We start from the raw sequence: 14747 nt of genomic DNA, 5'->3' as shown, positions 1-14747 counted from the left end.
ATTATTTTACACGTAGCAAAATAATGACACTGAAAATAGAATAAGCTTTTACTCTCATTTTAAAACATGGCATTTCTTTGAAAAGTCACTAAAAATGAGATCATGTCAAATAGATGTTTGAAAAACAGTCTGGACTAATTATATTCAACTTACACATTAGAATATATTAGAATATTTGGGAATCCAAAAATATAATAAAGTCACATTATTTAATATTTTTAATCCTAGGACAAAAGACTACAACATGCTGGACATGGAGACACATCTGCAACACCAAATCTTTAGAGGCAGAACACAGATATCCATGAAGTTATGTGAGAGGGTTCTACTTATGGGGGTGCAGCTTTTCAAACAATATCTAGTGAGGTCCTATCACATTAAAAAGGTGTAATGTTAGTATCCATTAAGAAGAAAAAATAATGGTTCCAGTGCAAATAGACTTTGATACAATTAAATGAAATATTACGTCCCACATAATCATATATGATACCAGAATAAGTGAATTACAGTGTTGTGACACTCTTTCAGCTATTGTGCTTCCTTTACTAACAGAGATTAATTTATTTTTAAAGTAAATTTTAAATGACTGTTCTTCCTGAATGGACTTTGTGCCTGATGTCAAGGCAAGTGTTCTTCTCTGGTCTTAACAAAATGATGTAGCACTTGGGGGCAAAGATCAAGCCAAGGAGTGCTGTACTGGAAGCCAAGATAGAGAAGACTTCCATCGCCACCATGAGCTTCCCCTTTGTGCTATGGTAGACAGGAAGGAAGGTGACCCACACACAGAAGAATACCTGCATGCTGAATGACAGGAACTTGGCTTCATTGAATGTGTCTGGCAGATTCCTAGACAAGTAGGCCAAGCCATAGCTCAGAAGTGCCAACAAGCAGAGGTACCCCAGGACACAGTGGAAGGCACCTTCTGAACCCTTGTTGCACAGAAGGATGATGTGACCATGTTCAGCATGAGCATCTTGATCAATGAAGGGTGGAGAGGTAAACAGCCAGATCCCACAGAGAACAAGTTGGATGAGTGTGCAGATGGGAATGATGAGATTAGGGGCCCTTGATACCATCAACCACCTCACCATTCTAGCTGGAACAGTGACCTTGAAGGCAAGAACCACTGTAATAGCTTTAGCCAACACTGTGGAGAGAGCCACGGTGAACAAAATTGCAAATGCTGTCTGCTGCAAGATGCATGTGGTTGTGTTGGGCTGTCCAATGAAGAGCAAGGAACTGAGGAAACAGATGATGAGGGTCAAAAGCAGGGTGTAGCTGAGAGTCCTATTATTGGCCTTGACAATGGGTGTGTCTCTGTGTTTTACGAAGACTAAAAGAACCCCAGCTGTGAGTGCAGAGAAGCACAGTGCTGTGATGGTGAGAGCCATGCCCAAGGGATCTTCATAGGCCAAAAAGGTCACAGATTTCGGGAGGCAGTGGTTCTTCTCTGAGTTTGCATAGTGACTTTCTGGACACTTCACACAGTGATCCATATCTGTTCAGAAATGAAAGAGGGTGAATTAATCCTACCTGATGCGTTTCCTCCTAAGCTGTTACTCGACCTCAGCTCATTGAAATACTTCAGAATCACCTTCATTGGTTTCACACAGAAATATTTAATTACTCTGTGAATGATTTCACATCTACACAGCCCTTGTGTCCTGTGCTGACTAAAGTGAACGAAGACCAATGCTTTTCCTTTGTTTTTGTATACTTTTTATGGATTTGTGATGTTTCTCCATATATTTTATAATTTGTAAAGTAAAAAAATTACATTGTATAATCTTAGTTTTAACTGGACATTACCATTAAAAAAAAAGACAAATGCTGGACATACATTTTGTGTTATAGGCTGTTTTTCAATTTGTTTTTTTAAATAGTGTTCTCTGACTTAGGACCCTTATATAATAATTTTCATGAAATCCCTTTCATTCTCTGATTTAGCTCATACTCTGAAAGATTTTTGAAATTCTATAAATCATTAACCTCTAAGCTTAAATCTTTAACTAGTAATATGTTGTAATAATTAGCTTATACATTATTTTTTAACATATATAGAGAGAACCACTGAAATATTTCCAGGTATTCAAAAGGGAAATTGTGAATAATTTACTCCTCAACACTTGTGGCTTTTATTTTTAATTACAAAACATAAACACCTCTGTTTATAATGACATATCTGTATTATATTAGACCTTGTGTATTTCTAAGTCCAATCACCTCAGCAATGGATTTTCTTTGTTTTATATTTTCAACTGAATATTTTCTAAATTTATTTTCAGGAGAATCTAATGTCTCCTTTAATATCTTGGGATTTTTCTATAGTGGGATCAACTTTTTTAAAATCAAAATTTTCTCAAATGTCGTCTCAAGCTTATCATATTCTCATGACATATATATGCTTCAATTTTTAGTGTTTTTTCATATTGAAAGATGGATACATCAAGAATTAAATTGCACCTCTGACTTATGTAGGTTACACGGCATATGTTTCACTAAACAATTTATATAAAATTGTACTTCTCTTTAAGAAATAGGTTTTGTCTATTCTACAAAATTGTATCAATGGTATTATTTTGATTTCCATATTTCATCATGTATGTTTCACCCAAAAACTAGTTACATACATTTTCAAAATATAGTCACTAACAGAAAACTGTGTAGGATTTTGTATACATGACTGGGGTGATCCTATGCAGTACATATTAAAAATAGTTATGGATCTACCATATAGCTAAAGTGCAGGCAAAGAATATTTATTAAAAGATTATTTCAAGCCTCATGTGAAAACACATGAAATTTTGTGGTTTGAGGGCGTCATTCACATAAGAAGGAACACAGTGCTTCTCTTTTGCTTAATCTAGTTATTGTCAAACAACTTCCTAAACATTTGTGTTTACACACATCCAAAGGAACACTCTTCCTTAGTCAAAGAAGCCTATTTTCACAGTGATCTGTGATGCGGGACAGGAAAAAAGACTGCAGAAAATCTTGAGAATAAGTGCTGATTTAATCCCCACCCAAAACAAGGACTTTTAAACCATCCATTACAACATACAAGGAATATATTGGATATGAAGGCAAAATGATGACATTATTAGAACCACACATTTCCTGCTTCCAGGCAGCACTGGCATTGCACTAAGAAACTGTGAACAACTATGGATGAGTACCCTGTTTGATTGAGGCCAATGAGGAAATTCTCTTATCCATCCTGCAAAACAATATGCTGCAAAAATATACAGAGAGAGAAGAATTAATTGTTTTACTTGTGCAGCAGTAGATTACTTCACCAGGATCCATGGTACAATCTGAAACCAAGGCTCAAGAAGATGACCAAATAAGTCACACACAAAATGAGAAGAAAAAACCATGAAAACAATACACTGACTATAAAGTATGCGCTGAGATCACAAGTGTTAGTAGCAGTGAGCTTACTGGGATATATTGAGTACATGTAAGAAATTGTAGCAGAATGTACTTAAGAGAAAATAACCCAAATAGAGGGTGTTCTTGCCAGAATACCAGGAGAGTTTCTGCAGACCATGTCCCTTTTTCCAAGAGGTTACCCATCAATCTCATCTTTAGTACTAAACAGAACACAAGCTATAGACCCTTTCCTTCCTGCTTTCATCTTCTGTTGATCCACAGACTAAACTCCTCCTATTTTATCTCCCTCTGCTCATTGCTTTATTCCAGCTTTCAGCTCCAGCAGGTGCCCCCTGGTGAACCACAGGCCATGCCTGACAAAAAAAAAAAAAAAAAAAAGCAGGAAGGCTGCTCACAGAATTTCTACTCCCTCCACTTCCTACACCAAATCCCTCAACTCCCAATCTCATCCACTGCACAGCAGAACAGTCTTGGCAACCTTCCTGGCCTTGTGTTCCCATCTCCTATAGAGTCCACAGATCTTCCCCATTAAAAGTAATCAGGAGATGCTTACAAACCTTTGATGCAAACAAATTGGAGAATCTAAAAGTAATAGATAACTTTTATCTAAGATACTACTTACAAGTTATACTAAGATCAGATGAATGACATAAGAAAACTAGTATCCCTGAATCAAATAGAAGCAGTCACTAAACTCTCCCAAAGAAGGTCAGCCCAGGGCAAGATGGACTTAGTAGAGAATTTTACTAGATTTTTGACAGAATATTTAATGTCAATTCTCTTCAAATTATTCCACAAGGCACAGAAAGGAACACTTTGTAATTCATTTTGTGAGGCCATAGTTTCCCTTTACTCAATCCAAATAAAGACTCAACAAAGAAAAAAGAAGCATGGGACAATTTTCTTTATGAACATAGATGCAAAAACACTCAAAAAGAAAAGTTACTTGATTTCAGTGTGATTGCTTTAAGTTTCTCTTCGTTTATTTTGATAATGGCTATAGGCCTCCTATATCTTGCCTGAATTGCCTTTAAGTACATGCCTTGTTATCACTGATATTTCCAAGAATTTTAATATGAAGGGTAATAAAAATACCTGGATATGCAAAAACTCCACAAGAAGACCAACATAGTAAACTAACAAGAGCAATGAGGATCTTGCAGAGAATGAAGACCAACCAAGAACCTTGCATGTAATGAACCCAGGGAACATACAGAGATGTAGCATATGTGTACCTCAGGGTTCATGTGTGTCCCTTAGTAAAAGAGGAGCAGGAACTGTTGAGGACATAGACCCTACTGCCAAATTTATAATCATTCTCCCTTAGAAGGGCTGATTTGCCAGGCAACAGTGGAAGTGGATGTGTCCATTACTGTTGAGATGCTAGTTGATGTCCTGGAGTTGGTTGATTAGGGTGGGGGCTACTTTTCTCAGGAGGCATAGAAAGGTTTTGGCAGAAGAGTGACAATGGCACCAGGAGAAGAGTAGGGAGTACAGGCCAACTGAGATGTAACATAAAGAAGTAAATTAATTAGTTTTACTTTAAAAAAGCATATAAGGACACATGATTTTTCACAAGGAGTCCAATACTACATAATGTAAATGAGAAAGCATTTTTATCAAATGGTCATGGTAATATTAGATTTCTGGATGGTAAGGATGTAGGCATCTCCATACTCATTACCTTGCAGAAAACTGAACACTCAGTGGGTCAGAGACCCCACTATAAGAGAAAATACACCTTACCTGCCAGAAGTGGCCATGGGAAATATCCTTGAATTCACTAGTACAGGAAAGTACTTTTTGAATGGAACAATGATAGGAAGGCACTAAGGTGAACAATTAATGAATGGGGATCTCAAGGAAGTGCATTTTTTTTTTCTGTAAGGCAAAGAACTTAGTCATTTAGACAAAGCAACTCCTTACAAAATGATACATTTCTTTTAACAACTCCACATCTGAAGGCCACTGATTTCCAAAATACATAAAGAACTCAAGAAACACTGCATACAAAAAAAAGTAAATAACCCAACTAAAAATGTTGCACATATCTAACCAAAGAATGTTTTCTAAAGTAATCACAAAGGTCTGAGAAAAATGCAAGGAAATATTCAACATTCTTAGCCATCATGGAAGTCTAGTGCAAATCAAAACATCTTTGATATTCCATCCCACACATAACAGAATGGTAAAGATCTATATCACAAGTGATACCCCATGTTGGTAAGGATGTGGAATAAGGAGAAGGCTTTTCCATTGTTGCTTGGCATGTAGGCTTGTATAACCACAATAGAATCAATATTGCAGTTCCTCAGAAGATTTTGGATTGATTCACAACAAAAACAAGCTAAGGAAACTATTAGACATAGACCCAAAGAACAGCACCTGATAGCACAATACATCTTGATCAGCCATACCCTTTGTTGCTTTATTCATAACAGATAAAAGCTGGAAATAAGCTAGATGTTCCTCAATAGAAGACTGGATAAAGAAGAGTGTTACACTTAAACATTGGAGAATTACAAAGCTGTTAAAAATGTGACATTTGCAGGCAAGTGAATGAAATTAGAAAAAAGTCATCCTGAGTGATATAGGACAATCCCCCCCAAAAAATCACCAAATATGGTATGTAATACTTATAAGTAGGTATGAGACCTTAAGTAAATGATACATTGAACCAGAAATCTTAGGAACCAGAAATCTTGTTCTTAACCTTTATAATTCTATGACTTTGTAATTCTGCGTGCTTTCTTGTGGTGACTCACAGCCACAAAATTCATTTTTTGCTCTATCATAACTTCAATTTTGCTACTATGTTGAATTGTACTGTAAATGTCTTCCTCCCACCTGATGGTGTCAACCAACCCTTTAAAAGTGATTTTTAATCTCCACAGATTGAACACCACTGGTTAAGGAAAAGAAGTGCCATATAGTGGGAATAAATGCATCTCCTTAGGAAGGGGAAATTAAATATATTTTACAGGAAGACTGTAGGCAAGTGGAGGAAGGACCAGGAAAACTCAAAGGAGAGTAGAGATGGCACAGACGGAATGTTGGAACAAATAGCTGGAAGTGAGGATAGAAGTTGTGTTTATGTGGAAACGTTCTTGAATCTATAAAGGGGATCCTATTGAGAACTCCTAAAAATAGAAGCTGAAGAACCTCAGATGAGCATTTCTTATAACCAGGCAACACTTTTAGTCATAGGGATGGGTACATTCGATGGAGATTTTGGCCCAGGAGATAACATGTAAATCCCAAAATAATAAAGACTAATGCAAAGAGAGACGTACTTTGCACAAACTAACAGAATGGGTCCTCTTTGCAGAGAACGACATCCACACAACTCCCTGAAAATAGAGAAGTTGAGCTGGTGCCCACACAGAGAATTTACCTGTGTTGTATCTCTTTCATGTATTAAGTTAGTCTCCAGACTGAAGAAAGGAAAATGTGGAAACCAACTCAGCCACAGAAACATTGACCTACAATGTTCCCTGCATATAAAATATGCTAGGGCAATGGTCCCACAGGACTTGTGTGAGTAGGCAACCAATATCTAATCTGACTTGAGGCACAGTCCATACATACATACACCGCTTGGGTAAGAAAGAGCAAGTAACTAGATATCCCAGAGACCTAAGGTAAAAGACAGTACAACATATTTAAAAATATCAATAAGATGATAACTAATGATATTCTGTCATTGTAATATATAATTTACATGTCCAATACTACAGGAAAAATGAAAGCATTACCACAGCTACAAACAATGCAATTTATGATTCTGAGATGCCTGGAAGACACAGTGTTGTATTATTTTTGCCATCTTCATAGCACCAGAGCTGAATGGTTATTAATCTATTTTAACCCCCAAAGCTAATATGGTTTCTTCCAGTTTACATCGTAGAGATACTTGCATTTGCAGCTTTCCTTGTTCCATCTCTCTCTTGATGTATCTTGGCCCTTTCCTCCTTGCTGGCAATAAGTCAAGCCCTATGGTCTCCCTTGCTCAGAAAGTTGGATGTAAGATGCTTTGTTGGCATATCAGAGGACCATTGGGAAACAATGTTTAAAAAACATTTACACAGGAGATATTCAGAACAATGATAGCAAACAGATAGGGGGAGTTTACAGATATTAGCATTTGCATCACACAAGATCCTTATGCCTACAGTAAACCTGGGCTGCTTTCAAAGTAATAGGGTGGTCTGCAAAAACTGACATCAAGAACCCACTGCAGAAGACAATATAACAAAACACAACATCGAGCATAGTGTGGTTAAAATGGTGCTACATATAACCTTCAACCTCATTTTATATTGTCTGTGACACAGAAAGATACTGTATAGGCTGTCAAAAGATGTGTCTTTACACAAACCCAAACACAAACTATCGATCTACATTCAATTATGTCTGCAAAATGTTCTAGGGTAATGGTGACACAAACCCTGAGGTTGTAACCAATCAACATGTGAGTTGATACAGAGCCCACATCCACGAGATTGGACCCATTCCTGCCATGACTTGAGCAACCAAAAATAAGAGACTAAATACTCCAGAGACCTTGTGTAATAGTAATTCTATGCATCTTAAAAAATGATTCCTAATTATATTCTACTTTACTCAGAGATCAGTGGCTTAATCAACCAATTTCACTGAGCATAAGAGAACACATACAGAGACACACATAGAGGCATCAGAGAGGGAGTAACAGACAGAGCAAGAGAGACAGAGAAAGATAGATAGATAGATAGATAGATAGATAGATAGATAGATAGATAGATAGAGCAGAGACAGAGAGCGACAGACAGACAGACAGACAGACAGACAGACAGACAGAGTTAAACACACAGCTTAAAGTGAGATACTCTCATGTATTCACTCCTCTTAGATGTCATGGAACTCATAGAAGTTGAGGTGGAAAGTGCAAGGGGAAATGGGTATATACAGGAGAAAATATAAACCCAAAGTACAGGCTCTCTGCAACAACTAACTTTTTTGAACACAGAGAGAGACTAATTCAGCAATCACTGGGCCAACAAAGTTCTGTACTGGGTCCTCTGCAAATCTACTGCATCTTTCAGTTTAGTAGTATTATTGGATTCATGAATGTCTGGAGAAACGAATCTCTGGTTCTTCTGCACAATCTTTGTACTTTTACTGTTGTCCTGTTTTCTAATCTCCAACTTGGATATTATGATTGTTGCTTTACCTTATTATATTTTATTTTGTTATGTTTTGTCATTATCTTTTAGAAGCATGTTCTTTCCCTAAAGAAATTTAACAACTAGATCTCTGATAAAAGAAGGAGTGGAAATGAAACCAGAGAGGTAGAGGGAGAGGAAATATATTCAGTTTATATTGTATGAGAGAAGAGTCTATTTTTAATTTTAAAAAGGAGACAAACGTTTTTATATGAATTTTATATGAATTAGTCTATTTTCAGTAAATCAAAATAAACTGAGTGTTAATAAAGATAATATATGTAATAGGAAAATGAAACCCATCTCTCCATTCATTTATCATGCATTAAAATAAATAAATAAAGTTGTACTGGGAATAATATTAAAGATTATGTAAGAAATACAAGCTTTAAGTAAATACTACATGTTAGTAAACAGATTTTTAAAACATAAACAAAGGTGCTCAGAACACTGTGATCATGGAAAAATAAAACCATCTTATTTTTAGTGCATTATGTTTTCCTTCTGGGGACAAATGCCTGCAATGGAACAATGACGCAAGTCAAGGATGGCTTCATGTCCACACAGTTCTTTCCTGGGGGAATAAAAGTCATAGCAATGTTTAATGTCAAATCAAGAAACAGAAGCTTATATTTTTCTTCTCTTTTTCATTTTACTTAGGTATTATAGACTACCATGGATAAATTGTAAATCCAGTTGGATGCCTGTATTTACCTGTCTCATTGGAAATCTCATTGTCTGCACAAGGAATGCAATCAAAGCAGCAGACAGCCTTGCCTTCCTGGGCAGCTTTCCTGAATCCAGGCTTACAGCTCTCACTGCACACTGACTGGGGAATCTGAGAGAGATAAAAGCTATTAGAAAATGCCCAATATTTTTTCTAATTAAGTAAATAGATAATTTCTGAGTATCATCAAAGAGTTAATTTTCAAACTCTTATGACTACAATTGAAGATAATGTGCTTTGGTATTACTAACTTTAGCAACTTTTAGTCTACACTCTCCACTCCCTTAAGCCTTGGTCCAATCCTATAAATCTCTTGCAAAGACTATGTCATTAAAGTTGTGTTCTAGAAAGTCATGGTATGAGTTCAGATTCAACTTCTCTCTATGCTTACTGATTGCTAGGGGTAGCTTTTATATCCAATGTGGTTGTGAATGTATTTTGAGAGCTTGACAGTGCTTGGATTCATCATGGAACAAGTTATATGCAAGTATGTGAGGAGTTTTATGGAGAAATTTACATTGAGGTGGAAAGTGACACCACAAAATGGGCATCAGTGTTTCCATGTCTTCTGACATAGATAGAATGAAAATGAGAGAGAAGATAAGAAACCACCTTTTTTGATCTCTGATTCTACTCTGAGCACATGATGTCATCACTTCCCACCATGATATAATAAGGCTCACAGTCAGAAAAACAAAAACAAAAACAAGACCCTGTTTCTTCTTCAGATGCTTCTGTTGACAATTTGATACAACAAACCAATTATAATGAACACACAGGAGCACACAGAGATACACTTGCTATGCTATTCTACCTTTTCTGATGCTGACAAAACAAAAATTATGCCTCTTCTTTCACTAAAATTCCTTTGTGTGGATGATGAAGTAATATTGTAGTAGTGTTTTGAGACAGAGGCAGAAATCTAATAGTTATTGTACTCATAAGAAAATAAACTTTTCCATTGATCAGAGTCAGGGAATGAGAAAATAGTCAGTGTTGGCTGTTTTTATGTGCAGTTTCTTATCACTAGTTCATATTGATTGTTATCAAATGGCTGGCAAAGGATCAATACATCTTGAAAATTATTTTTAATTTATTGAAGGTAAAAGAAATGAAATGAGTCAGAACTCACCTGAGTAAATTTTATCGGCCATTGTATCATTTGATCAGATAAAGAGAACTGTTGACCTTGGGGAGCATTTGGAGAAAAAGTTCCGACTTTCACCTTTAATCCCAGACCCTTTGGAAAATTCCAGATATTGAGAATTTCATACTCTGAGTCTAAGTTTCTTCTCCCATCCATTACTGTGTGATCTCTCACAGGAATATTCAGTAGTGTGCTCTTTAGGAAAGGGAGGAGCTAAAAGAGACGCAGGCACATATGGTGAAATATATCTGAGATTAGAAAATATTGGAGTTTTATTGTTTGTTTGTTTTTAAGTAGTACAAAGAATCTCAGTTGTCACAGCAATATCCACTGGAAATGGTGAAAGTTAAAGGGAGCACAACTGTTGGTCACAGTTTCTGCAAACCTGAGCCCAAGTCTGTGGTCCCTGATTTTCTATTTCTAACTTTTAGTTTTTGGTCTCTGCCTGTTGCATTCTTGTTGACATTCTGTATTATGCTTCATTTTATGTCTTTTCTTGAGAAAATTATTTTCTGAGTCTTTTTAGTAAGTCCTAGACTTATTATCCCTTGTGCTTTAAGTAAATAACACTATAGGGCCCGTCTTCCTTATACCCTGAAATTGACATAAAAGATGAGAAGCAAAAAGCTCAGAATTTCTCAGTGAAACAAAGACTCCAGTAATCTTCTTGGGGTATCCACCTTAAGCAAACTCAGACAGTATATTCAGAACAATATAAATTAAAAAACATAACCTAGCACTGGCCATGAGAATTGGTACCAAATTCAAGGTCTCATTTTTCAATGCACTTAGAGTTCTCTGAAAATATACTTTAAAGGCAGGGCCCCACACACGGCACACTTCGGGGGCTATAGAACTCAGTAAATTAGATACATTGGCCTACTTATTCCTCAATATTGTAAGAATAGGTATGAATGTTTGCTATTACAAAAAGAAAACATCATTTCAGACACTTTCTCTTTCTCTGGAACACTTTAAATCTGCAAATCATGCCAGGATAAAAGCAGAGTGTCATTTAATAAATGTGTTTGCTTCAGCACAGGTCTTCTTTAAATTATTTTGTAAGGAGTTGTAGGGCTGATAATTTTAAAAATCTGTTTTATTTGTACCTTCTAATTATGAGTGGACTTTTATTCCCAGACATGGAATGGAAAACTGTACTTTTTGGATAATCATTAGTCTCTCTTTTTATGTGAAACCTATATAAAAAGAAACAATGTGATTGGTTGTCAGTTTGAGCTGCAAGATCTCCCTGTCTTTGCAACCTGACTCACTACTTCCTCAACCAATGTATTTCTTCTTTTTTGTAACACTGTCAATCACTGTGGCCGACTCCCACAACTTATTGTTTTTAAGCACTCATGATAAAATGCTGACATGTCGAAGAAGACAGGGTTTCTCACTCTCTTCATATCTCTTCAATATAGTACTTGATGTCCTAGACAACTTCATATCTCTTTGATATAGTACTTGATGTTCTAGACAACTTCATATCTCTTCAATATAGTACTTGATGTCCCAGACAACTTCATAAATATGACATGTAGAGAACATCACGGAGATACTATTCACAGATGATATGAGAGTATATAGAAATGACATCAAAAATTCTACTATAGAAATTGTTCAGGGTATAAACATGTTCTTTAAAGCAGCTGGATACAAAACTAACTTAAATAAATAAATAAATAAATCAGTAGCTCTCCTGAAAACCAAAGAAAAGCAGGCTGAGAATGAAACTAGTGAAACACCCTTCACGATATCCACACACACGAAGAAACAAAGGATCTTATTATAACTCTAACCAAGCTAGTGAAAGACTTTTATGAACAAAACTGTATGTATTTTATTTTATGTATTTGTAATAATATAAATGTATATGCAAAATATATATTTAAAAAATTGAAAATCTCATTTTCTTCAAGAGAAGTCATTCAATTAAGCAAAACCAACACTTGAAGACAGAAAGGGATATGGATTCAGCTGATTATGGTGGCTTTTAAAAGCAAGCCACACATTTCCACTTTTTGAATATATTCAGATTTTCTGTCCATAAAATAAAGGTCTTGAACAAAAGTGCACTGGAAAGTGATCCTTAACATCATATAGCTGTGGTAGTGCTCAGAAGCATTTTAACTATTCTGGTTCTACATTTGTATATTTTCTCTGAGGAATACATATGGGAAAATCTCATGGTTAATAATAAAGAGCTAATGAAGAAAACTATCAGGCAACTTGGATTGGGAACTTAATATTGACTTAGTAAAATGTTCCTTGTTCCTCCCAAGCCGTTTACAGGGAGCAGTACTCATCATTATGCGTTTAGACATGAAGGGAAACAAGTATTTTTTCCACGTGCTTATTGACAATATAGTCTAAAAATTATTATACATAATAGGAATGTCACAGAATATAATTAAAAATCACATTTTTGATATTATGGCATGCAGGAACACATATTACCTGCCAGGGGAGGAATGCTTCTCCTTGTCCATTAGCATATGGTTGCTTCTGGATTTGCTGAAGATTCATCTCATGGAGACTGTAGGCCAAAGCATACACTGCCTTGTATATATTGTAGGCCTCTTCAATCATGGCTGGGTCAAAAATGTGTCTGGGTAGTAACTCCAAAGAGGCATTGGGCTGGCAGTTTTCCAAAAGGCGACAATCAGACTTAGAAAATGAGCATTTGAAGAATAAAAACCAAATTTTAGGAAGATAAATATCTTTTGGGTATTTGTAAGGATTAACTGTTCGAATAAAATTGGTAAACTCAACCATCTCTTCATAGTGGTGTGAAAAAACGAGACTGCCATGAAATGACCCTAACATGAAGTAATCTGAAAGACTGTCAACATCCCATGGAAAGTTCAAGATCCAGACCTTCCATGTCACTAAGAGCTTTGCAATGCGAAACATTAAACTTTGTGAAGAAACCATGTCCCCATAAATGACAACCACATTTGGTGATGATTTCTGAATCTCCTCCAGATCTTGCCATGATTTAGTGGAAGCAGGAATAAAGTTCGCAGGGATCATTTTCCAAAAGGCTATGCAGATGCTATTCCTCTCCATATTTTCTGTCATGTCTGACAGAATCTGAATCCCTCTGTGGTCATCTGGGAGGATCAGACCAACCCAGGACCAGCTAAAGTGAAGCATCAAAGAGACTATGGCAAGGGACAGAGATGTGTCCTTGTGGCCCATCTGATGGAGAGAAGTAAACTGAACCTGATCATTCAAAGCAGAATCAAATTGTCCAAAAGTGAGCTGAAGAGAAAACAAAATTGAAAACCAGAGTAAGAATATTGACATCAAATGCTAACTCAGTCCCGAATTAAGAGATGGAAACAGTCAGGATGTTGTATTTCAAAATGTAAACCCATTATCATGTATTCCACAAAATTGCTAACATTTCTCCAGTTTGCTGGTCTTATCCAGCTCTCCTTCATTCTATTTCAAGTTCTGGGCATATGGGTGTATCATCAATTACCTTCATACTTTCCTTTGACACCTGATTAAATAAAGCGCCACTACTTTACATTTAAGGCACCTATAATGTCAATAATGATACTTGACTCCTAGTTCCCACCCCTCACCTGAGGTATTTTGTAGAGATGTAGCAGTGTTGGAACAAGAAGAGATGTTGTCCATGCAGTAGCTGTGAGTACAGCTACAGACTTTCTGTTCCCTGCACAGCTGTAATTTGGTATAGGCGTCCTCGTCCTTGCCATCCAAGTAAGGGTTTCATAAAAAATATCCAGTTGAAAAGGTATAACATTATAAAGATCAATGCCCAGAGTTGTGTTGGGTAGAATATGAGGGTTTCTGTTGATCTCCTCAATGGTAAAAACCAGGGCCAGATACAACTTGTAGCTCTTAAAATTATACCTGAAAAGATTGCATAAAATTATACATTAGAAATACTTAGAAAATACAGTCTTACCACTTATTGTAATGGTGTTCATAATTCAAATGCCAGTGTTTTTATAAATTCAATATTTTTGAATTGCCAGGTATAAGTATATGCATTTTAAATACATAGCAGTATATAAAATATTATAATAAAATACACATTATTTATGACCTCTGGAACTCTAATTTATTATTACAAATCAATATTTATGTTTTATGTGGTAAAAATTAAAAGAAATCTCTTTATTAATAAAGTCTTAGGTTCTGACCAAACATCAAAAATCTTGGTGTCTGAATTTAGGCAACCTGGTCTAAAAATTGAATGCAGGACTGTCAACACTATACAGAGAAACGCTGTCTC

The 14747-nt window shown here is 36.0% G+C and overlaps 1 protein-coding gene across 1 annotated transcript in view; it reads right to left on the bottom strand.

Moving 5' to 3' along the window:
- Positions 1-451: 451 nt before the first annotated feature.
- Positions 452-14747, bottom strand: part of LOC311587898 (vomeronasal type-2 receptor 116-like) — a gene marked incomplete at its 5' end in the record, with an annotated part of 47223 nt that continues 32927 nt past the window's right edge. The window contains 5 exons of the mRNA XM_084765244.1: positions 452-1498; positions 9312-9435; positions 10457-10684; positions 12935-13741; positions 14071-14362. Coding sequence (XP_084621370.1) covers positions 579-1498; positions 9312-9435; positions 10457-10684; positions 12935-13741; positions 14071-14362 — 2371 coding nt within the window. The remainder of the gene's footprint in view (positions 1499-9311; positions 9436-10456; positions 10685-12934; positions 13742-14070; positions 14363-14747) is intronic.

Source organism: Acomys minous, assembly GCF_964271855.1.
Source record: "Acomys minous genome assembly, chromosome: 17".
In the NCBI taxonomy this organism is placed as follows: Eukaryota; Metazoa; Chordata; class Mammalia; order Rodentia; family Muridae; genus Acomys; species Acomys minous.
The sequence above is the reverse complement of the archived record's forward strand: the minus strand, read 5'-3'. Positions and strand labels throughout refer to the sequence as shown.